The sequence below is a fragment of the Argentina silus genome (assembly GCF_951799395.1).
Source record: "Argentina silus genome assembly, chromosome: 12".
Classification (NCBI taxonomy): Eukaryota; Metazoa; Chordata; class Actinopteri; order Argentiniformes; family Argentinidae; genus Argentina; species Argentina silus.
Window position 1 is genome coordinate 584,057 of NC_139666.1, and position 10,000 is coordinate 594,056.

Sequence of the window (10,000 nt, forward strand, 5' to 3'; positions counted from 1 at the left end):
TGACAGACGTCACAGATGTGTTTCTAATATGCAACAGACCTCTGTATCTGCCTTAGCCAATCAGCTGGCACACTGGGATGCCCCCACTCTCTCCACGTTGGCCTTAACACTGGGGGGAGGGGGGGGGGGCACAGGGCTGGTCACTGGGATGCCCCCACTCTCTCCACGTTGGCCTTAACACTGGGGGGAGGGGGGGGGGGGGCACAGGGCTGGTCACTGGGATGCCCCCACTCTCTCCACGTTGGCCTTAACACTGGGGGGAGGGGGGGGGGCACAGGGCTGGTCACTGGGATGCCCCCACTCTCTCCACGTTGGCCTTAACACTGGGGGGAGGGGGGGGGCACAGGGCTGGTCAGAGTATTACATGAACCTCTTTCGGTAACATTTGACATTAAGTTGCCCTTATACCTGTGTAGTAACATTGTAATTACACTAGTTATAACATTGTATTAACATGTTGTTACATGGTTATAATGTTCATACAAACAACATGTTTATACAGTGTTGTTAGAAGGTTGGTTAAACGATGCTGCCCAGGTAGAAAAGCGACCTCATGTGAAGTGCTACTATTTTCTCATCAGTCGTCTCTGTACTGGGTGACATTTGATCACTGATTATTGTTGTTATTTACTTATCAGAAATGTGTACAGTACCAGTCAAAGGTTTGGACACACCTTCTCATTCAATGGTTATTCTTTATTTTTATTATTATTTTCTACATTGTAGATTAATATTGAAGACATCAAAACTATGAAGGAACACACATGGAATTATGTAGTAAACAAAAAAGTGTTAAACAAACCAGAATATGTTTTAGATTTTAGATTCTTCAAAGTAGCCACATTTTGCTTTGATGACAGCTTTGCACTCTTGGCAAGGTGTGTCCGAACCTTTGACTGGTACTGTATGTTGATAGAGGATGAATATATTGTTTAAGAGTTTTAAGTGTAATCATGGCACTGTCTACCATGCTTTTGTAACTGTGTTGTTGAATTATTGAACGTAACTCTGAGTTATTGAACGTACCCTGAGTCCGTTTATCAGAGTAATGTAATGGAGTTGTAGAACACTCTGGAACGGTGATAGTGTTTGAGAGTGGAGTGAACGCAGTCACAGATAGTGCTATTGGGAGAGGGAGATTTAATAGCTCAATATATTTACTTACAGATACAGGCCTACAGGGCATTTAGTTCTGCAGTTAACTTAACACATTTCAGCAAGAGTTATTTTCACAGTTCTTCTTGCTGTGACATTACTTTAAAGTGCAGGGAGGTTTTTTTTCTCCTGAGAAACTTCTCAGCTATCCACTTTGGAGACATAATATAATTTGTTGAGAGTAATTTGTTATGTTTATCTGAAAATATTTGTGGCGTGACATAACATATTGCATTACTCACATTTTCTAATTGTACACTTGACATTTAATGTTTATTCCAGTAGTGTAATACAGTTGAATATCCTTTAAGAAAGTACTTTTTTAATTTCTATTCTTGGCCACCATGAAGCCAAACAGAAAATAGGTACATTACAGTTTGTTCAATCTGATATATAGTATTTAAAAAACATCATCGATGTTCTCCTGTGTTCTGGTGAAATGAGAACAGATGAAGATGACCATGTGATCGTTCTACTCATTTTGTGGGTTATAGATTACTTCCATATCATTACCTTCAAATCCCATCACTCTGTCCGTTTGTTGGTTAGCTGCCTACCTTAATCTCATCTGGTTCAAATCCCTTCCCTCTATCAAAGGCCTTTCACCCGATCCCCTTGTTTCTGATACATCTACTAGATAATGGCAGAGTGTAATCCTAATGGTGTGGTTCTGGCCTCCATCTGGCTGTAGGTACAGCTAATCCTCCGTCAGGATCATTAATCACCCCGTCCACTGAAGAATGTGAGCAGAGATGGGAGGAGGGGAGGATCAAAGGAAAGGCCTTTCTTCTAAAGATAGACTTTCTCTGCAAGGCTTTTGGGGTCTAAACGGGTTTGTTTCAAACACAAAAGCACATGAAAGCACTTTCGCAGACAGGCAGGCAGGCAGGCAGGGAAGGAGGGAGGGGGGGGGGGGTCCACCTGACCCAGTAATTAGTTTCAGTGTGGATGTTAGGTGGGTGAGGGAAGGGTCTTCATCTCTCTGTAATGCCCTGCATATACAGGCCCATAACTGCATAACATGACATAGCCCCCTGCTGCCGGGGGAACTAATAGGGTCATACTGGCAGCTTCTGGGAGAGGCTGGATGAGTCAGAGACAGAACATCTGCCAGCCCAGGGCGGGATGTAAACTGGCTGCTTATGAGAAATCACTTTGCTCATTAAAAAATCACTTCACCATCATCATCAACATCATCATCATCTTCATCTTCATCATCATCACTGATATTGAGCACACAGGAAGGGTTACGAGTTAGATGGTCATCTTGGTGGAAAACGTATCATTTCTATTATTTCTTCTGATCAGGATGATACAGGGTCCTCTATATCTAATCTAGAGTAGATGGGTTTTGGGATTCGTCCAGTTTATACAGAATATTTCTGCTTTCGCTCCTATACTTTGGTTTTTTGATTAATTGTCAATTATCCCTTTTAAATCATTTGTATTTTCCTTATTCAACTGTTTTGGATTTTGTGCCATGGCTGCACGCTGTGTTTCTGTCTGAGCCAGCTCAGCGTTCCAGTACAGCAGTATGATTTATATAATCGTACGGGTCAAGCTTTCTCCCCGTAGGCTACCCAGCTCCAATCAATGTTTTTATTTAATTTATATACAGGAGTGATATATATATACGTCTTATTTATGAACTGCCACAGAAGCAGTTTCTCTTTTCAAACTTTTTTTGAGCTATTTGGACAAGAAACTGGCATGTTGTCATGACGCGCTTTTAAATGAGTCTTTCCCGTAGATTTGTTTAAAGCTCTTAATATTTCTAATTAGTTAATGGAGCTGTTCAACGTTTATTAACGGCCGCGGGAAGCACTTCTTCTTCTTCTTTGCTCTTTTTTCATTTTTTTTCTTTCCTTCTGCTGCTCCTCAGAGAAGCATTAACGAGCTGAAGCACTCAGAGGGGTCCTCGGGCCCACGGAAAGGGCCATGCGGTGCCAGAGCAGCCGTCTCTGCCACTGCCTGCGTAAAAAAACCCTTCTCATTCTTCTATTCTTCGATTCTTCTACCTCTCAGTGGAAAACAGGACATAAGATGAGATCAAAAGCGTTTTTAAGAGCCGTGCATTGTGGGTTTGAGCAGAGACATATCTGGCCTAGAGGGCCTTTATCACACGTGTGGCTGAGGGTTCTCCAGAGTGTCTCCTGTCCACTCATGTTTCTTTCCTGTTCATCATTCTCACTGTCCTTTGAATAATGTTTGATATATAACAAATCATATGTTCAAAGGATGAAGGAAAACCAAACTAGTGAAGGGTGTCTGTCATAGTTTGGGAAACTACCTTGATGTCAAATTTTCCTTGGATTGTCATGTTTTTTTAACATGTGTTATCAGCGCCTCCTAATATCGCCACGTCAGGAGTGTCCGAGGGTCACAGATAGAAGAATCTGGGGTACATTGATGATGTCACAAATGCGTCAGGTTTTTCTTTGGGTAACAGAGTTGTTGATCCTTGTACAACGTCAGCATGACGGCCCTGGGTGACCCCTGACCTGGCGCTGTTATGAGGTGTTGAGTTATGATGACGGAGGTCTCTCTGTCAGAGTTGACTGTCCTCTTAACGCCGGCTGAGGACTGAGCCGGAGCGGTTTGTTACTGTGTGCACTTTGCGTCCTCTTTGTGAATGTAGGGCCTTGACTGTGACTGTCTCTTACTGTACGCCATCTTTACGCAGCCTGTTTCAAAGATATAAAGGAGTATTTTAGCCTGTCAGAATTTCATGGTCTTGGAAAATATATTGTGCTGGAATGTGATAATAAAAAGGTGATATTTTTCTATGAAAACGGTTTGTGTGTCTTATCTCTTATCTAGCGTTCTCAATTCTCTTTTTTTTTTATGTTCGTGAAGGTTTGCAGATGATTATCTCGTAATGAAAGCGGTGGATTCAGAGATCCTATCGCGGTCCTGTCAGCCGCTATGAGCCATGTTGGTGCCCCCGTGTGAATGAATGTTCATCTGTGTGTCATGGAAGCGGTTTGGTAGACCATGCTAGCGTGGTTAGTAGCGGTTTGGTAGACCATGCTAGCGTGGTTAGTAGCGGTTTGGTAGACCATGCTAGCGTGGTTAGTAGCGGTTTGGTAAACCATGCTAGCGTGGTTAGTAGCGGTTTGGTAGACCATGCTAGCGTGGTTAGTAGCAGTTTGGTAGACCATGCTAGCGTGGTTAGTAGCGGTTTGGTAGACCATGCTAGCGTGGTTAGTAGCGGTTTGGTAGACCATGCTAGCGTGGTTAGTAGCAGTTTGGTAAACCATGCTAGCGTGGTTAGTAGCGGTTTGGTAAACCATGCTAGCGTGGTTAGTAGCGGTTTGGTAGACCATGCTAGCGTGGTTAGTAGCAGTTTGGTAGACCATGCTAGCGTGGTTAGTAGCAGTTTGGTAGACCATGCTAGCGTGGTTAGTAGCAGTTTGGTAGACCATGCTAGCGTGGTTAGTAGCGGTTTGGTAAACCATGCTAGCGTGGTTAGTAGCGGTTTGGTAGACCATGCTAGCGTGGTTAGTAGCAGTTTGGTAGACCATGCTAGCGTGGTTAGTAGCAGTTTGGTAGACCATGCTAGCGTGGTTAGTAGCGGTTTGGTAAACCATGCTAGCGTGGTTAGTAGCGGTTTGGTAGACCATGCTAGCGTGGTTAGTAGCCTTAAACCTGAAGACCGGTGTTAGCTCCCTGTGCTAATGCTTTAGCTGTGCTGGATAGCACCAGTCCTGTGTGTTGTCAGGACATCTTATGTGTTGTTCTAGCATTACTGTACTTCAGGGGGCGGTATCCTCCACACAGATTAAGCCTAATCCCAGATTAAACATTGTGTTTAATGGAGATTTTCTATTGAAAGTGGGATTTAATCCAGGACTAGGCCTAATCTGTGTCCAGGAAAACTGTGTTTACAATATGATTGATTGCTGGTATTGCTAATGTATCACTAATTATTTGATCAACTACATAACAATCTGTTTCCTTGTCTCTCTTCCAGACCGGAGACCTGTTGACTTTGGAAATGAACCTCTCTTCAACAACAGAGACCACATGGACGGAGGTAAGACCCACGCTAACTAACATGGTTTTACACTCCTCTCCTCACTCTCACCTGTACACCTCAGTGTCTCTGCTGCAGTGAGGGGGGCTCTCTCCTGTACACCTCAGTGTCTCTGCTGCAGTGAGGGGGGCTCTCACCTGTACACCTCAGTGTCTCTGCTGCAGTGAGGGGGGCTCTCACCTGTACACCTCAGTGTCTCTGCTGCAGTGAGGGGGGCTCTCACCTGTACACCTCAGTGTCTCTGCTGCAGTGAGGGGGGCTCTCTCCTGTACACCTCAGTGTCTCTGCTGCAGTGAGGGGGGCTCTCACCTGTACACCTCAGTGTCTCTGCTGCAGTGAGGGGGGCTCTCACCTGTACACCTCAGTGTCTCTGCTGCAGTGAGGGGGGCTCTCTCCTGTATCTGGACTGTAGGTGTTTCAGTCGTCACAGCTTCAACAGGCCTGTGGCCACAATGATACGGAAACTCCAGGTTTTCTAGAATCTGTTCAGTTCCTGTGGCCGTATGCTGGAGTGATATCACACCACGTAAACATCCTGGAGAGACAGGAAAACAACACAACACAGCTTGTGTTTCCTCCTCCTATTTCATGTTCACCTCCAGCAGGCAGGGCCCCCTGGGCCAACAGCGCTCCCTCCTGACCGTCTGTCGCTTACCATCACTGTTTACACCTCAGCAGCCTGATGGCAGAGACAAGACCAATGCTTTCACTATATCAGCCAGAGTCTGTGTGTGTGTGTGTGTGTGTGTGTGTGTGTGTGTGTGTGTGTGTGTGCGTATGCTTGAGCGTGTGTGTGAGTGTGTGTATATGTGTTTGTTTACTGGTACAACTGTCCTCCACATGCTGGAGTGAATTGCAGACAGGCTTGTTCATGTGTCTCTGTTCGTTACGCTGATTAAAGTCATCCTGTAAATGTGTCAGGCAAGCGTCCAATCAAACTCTCCCAAAGTAATCCACTGTCGTCAACAGACCAATCCGACGACAATTCATCACAACACTTTTTCATTGCCATTTAGCTGACGCTTCTATCCAAAGCGACTTACATTGCAGTGAGAGTGCATACATTTCAGTATAGATGGTCCCAGCGGGAATCAAACCCACAACCTAAGCGTTGTTAGCACCATGCTCTACCAACTGAGCCACAGAGGACCAACTCACTCAAGGGCCGTATGAACTTAACTGACATGCAGAAGACCTCCTCTGGACGTATGTAACAGTGTTTCTCCTCTCCTATCCTCCCTCCAGGTTTCCCCTTCCCGGAGTGGAGCACGACGGAGCCGTCCCTGGACCCCCCTGTGACTCGCACCTCGGACAAAGACAACGCTTGGCTCTACACCCTGGACCCCATCCTGGTCACCATCATCGTCATGAGCTCGCTGGGCGTGCTGCTGGGCGCCGTCTGTGCCGGACTCCTCCTCTACTGCACGTGCTCCTACAACGGCCTGTCGTCACGCAGCTCCACCACCCTGGAGAACTACAACTTTGAGCTGTACGACGGCATCAAGCATAAGGTGAAGATCAACCAACAGCGCTGCTGCTCAGAAGCCTAAAGGACGTACAACCCCTAGGGGTCCAAGCAGCGATGCCGACCCTTTTATTTAGCTGGACACAGAACCCCCCCCCCCACCTCCCCTGCGCCCCTTCTCTCTCTTCTCCTCCGCCTGAAGGAGAGAGAGCATGCTCTATCAAAGCCTGTGAATGAATGTGACAGCAACCGGATTGGACACTGACCACGCGGCCTCTCGGTTGGACCGCAAACCATCGAGGATGAACGCTTCTAGCTTGGGACAGTGGAGACCGAACCACCTCCGTGGGTGCAGACTGAGAGATATCAAAAACATATCAATCGAATGCCTATACACCCACCCCCCCGACCCCCCCCCCCCAAAAAAAAAGACAAACTAAATGAATCTAGATTTGTAAAGAGGACGTTGCTTTTGCTTTAAAGGAAGTTAGATATGCGTGGCAGAGGGACTTTGTAGAATGTTTGCTAGCTTGCCAGTGCTCGGCCCTGCCGTATGTGAAAACAGTGGCGTAGACTCGATCGTGGACTGTTATAGTTTGGGTTTTAGACTCGTGTCTTGACTCCAGATCAGCTTCAGTTTTTTCGCCCTGTGCCATTATTAGATCTACTTTTAACGTGTCTACAGTCTTTCGCTTCAGTTCAGTTCTTCGATGGCATTTGATGTTTCTGTTATAGACTGTTGCCAGTCTTTTCAAAGAAGAGGACGACAAAGAAAGAAAGAAAGAAAGGAAGAAAGAAAGAAAGAAAGAAAGAAAGCGTTTATCTAACATTGGAGACTTAATCGGTCAGTTGTGTCTGTTAGACTCAGTATTAGGATTGTCTTTGGTATATTTTGCTTTTTTTGACTTGTATGATCTTTATATCCACATGGTGTGATGCTGTGTAAACCATTGTGATTGTTTTATTGCAACCTATGGATTGCAGAGAGAAGGAGCCACAGAGCTGTTCACAGGGTTCTGTGTCCGAGAGGGGAAAGGACTCACTCACTGAGAGATAGAGACACAGAGAGAGAGCGAGAGCGAGAGCGAGCGAGAGAGAGAGAGAGAGAGTTGTCTCCTCTCCTCGTTCCAGCTCTCTTGACACCAACCCTGAACAGAAAAAGAACAGCTCAAAGAAACGACAAAGAGAGAAAGAAGGACTATCGGAAAACGAGGGGGAAAAAAACCCAAGCCACTTTCTTGGACACACAATCGAGCCTTAAGCAAAACTGTTATTGGAGGAGAGCCATTACGAAAGAGGCCAATTGCTGGATAACAACCACAACCAGGGCCTGTGGAGGACCAGGCCTTATATACGCTTACTTCATTCTTCTTTCTGTTCACTCCATTTTAAATCTGTTCTTTTTGTTTGCCATGAAAATGAAGGTTAACCAGAGACAGGTGTTCTTGTACTGAGGTAAATCTGGGTCGAGTTGTTGAATTGATTGGCCTGAAGGAGAAACGAGAGAAAAAGACAAAGACAAAGAGAGAGAGAGAGAGAGAGAGAGAACTGTATATCTCTCCTCCGTTTTCCTCAGCCGCCGAGAGCCTTGCCTCTCCTCTCCGCCCTCCCGGCCTCCCTTCAGCGCAGGCTGGGTAAGCCAGGGGAGTCGGGAGGGGAGGCGGGGTGCTGATTAGGAGGTGCTGAAAGGAGTTGGGGAGGAGGAGTAGAAGGGGGAGAACTCAGCTGTCGGGGGGGCAGGGGTCTGGGGCGTGGGAGGTAGGGGGGCGGGGGGGATGGAGAGTGGGAGGGCAGGGGGGTGGAGGGTGGGGGGCAGGGGGCTGGGGGGTGAGGCAGCAGTGGTGGTGGTGGTGGTGGTGGGTGGGGGGCAGGGGGGTGGAGGGTGGGGGGCAGGGGTCTGGGGCGTGGGAGGTAGGGGGGCGGGGGGGATGGAGAGTGGGAGGGCAGGGGGGTGGAGGGTGGGGGGCTGGGGGGTGAGGCAGCAGTGGTGGTGGTGGTGGTGGTGGGTGGCGGTGCATCCAGCTCCTTTTTCATTGGACTCTGTTGACTCTTTTCCAAGTGCCTTGGAGCTCTTGCCTGATTTAGCTTTCCTTGGAAGCTGAGATAGTATTACCTCTTCTGTCTGGGACGGGGGGGGGGGGGGCGGGGGGGGGGTGGGGGTGGGGGGTGAGGTGGGTAGAGAGGGGGGGGTGGGGGGGATTGGGGGGCAGAGAAACTCAACGACATGGAGAGATGTGGCGGAAATCCCCTGGCACTGGTCCGACGATAAACTCAACTGTTCTTTGTAGACTTTGTACAGAAATGTTCTTTTTTATTGTTATTATTATTATTTAATAAAGGATGAATAACATGAGTCTGTGTTTGTGGTGTGGTTATCGGCAGCGCCTGGTGTGTGTCCTAGCCCTGAGGAGGGGGTGGTTATCGCTCCCGGTCTGAGCCTGGGTTTGATGTTCTCTCCTGGCTTGGCGTGTTTGAAGACGAGGGCCGCGTCACTCTGTCTGGCCCCAGCTTAGACAGCTCACTCTCAGGTCACATCGCATAAACTGCAGTTAGCACATGCACTTGTGCACACACACACTCACACACAAAAACACACACACACACACACACACATTCTCTTTCTCACACACACACACACACACACAGTGTACACATGCCATGCCAACCACGCTCTCCCCTGGGGTCCTCCATTAGCCGGTAGCTCCAGTAGCCTTGGTTAAGGACCAGGGCCTCCTCACATCAAAGCTTTGAAGTTCCCCGCTGCCAGGCCTCCTTCTGCCCTCGCTGCCCCGCTGCCTCCCCCTCCCCCTCCCCACATGGTCCACCTCTCCTCACCCCTCTCCCCCCTCCAATAGTCTCTATTCCCCTGCTTCCCCCCCCTCTCTCTCTCCCCTCCTCTACGTCCTCTTCCCCCCTCTCTCTCTCTCTCCCCTCCTCTACGTCCTCTTCCCCCCTCTCTCTCTCTCTCCCCTCCTCTACCTCCTCTTCCCCCCTCTCTCTCTCTCTCTCTCCCCTCCTCTACCTCCTCTTCCCCCCCCTCTCTCTCTCCCCTCCTCTACATCCTCTTCCCCCCTCTCTCTCTCTCTCTCCCCTCCTCTACCTCCTCTTCCCCCCCTCTCTCTCTCTCCCCTCCTCTACTCGCTTCATCAACCTCGTTCCCCTGCCTCCATCCTTTTCTTGCCTCCTCCCCCTCCCTCCCCTTCCTCCCTTCGTTCTCTCCCTGCCTCCCTCCTACCACAGTGTCGACCTCCCAGTCTCAGTGTGTTGCCAGCACTGCTTGGCCCACTCATTTGTTTACCTCCACGCCCGCCTTCTCCTCTCTCTCCCAGATCCATCTTGACTAC

At 48.3% G+C, this 10,000-nt stretch overlaps 1 protein-coding gene across 1 annotated transcript; it reads left to right on the forward strand.

Annotated features, from left to right (window-relative positions):
• The first annotated feature begins 5,130 nt into the window (after nt 1-5,130).
• nrp2b (neuropilin 2b) lies at nt 5,131-8,381 on the forward strand. Its single transcript, XM_083681528.1, has 2 exons — nt 5,131-5,191; nt 6,437-8,381. The coding sequence occupies exons 1-2, from the start codon at nt 5,182-5,184 to the stop codon at nt 6,739-6,741; spliced, it is 315 nt and encodes a 104-aa protein (XP_083537654.1). The 5' UTR covers nt 5,131-5,181; the 3' UTR covers nt 6,742-8,381.
• The last annotated feature ends 1,619 nt before the right edge of the window (nt 8,382-10,000 follow it).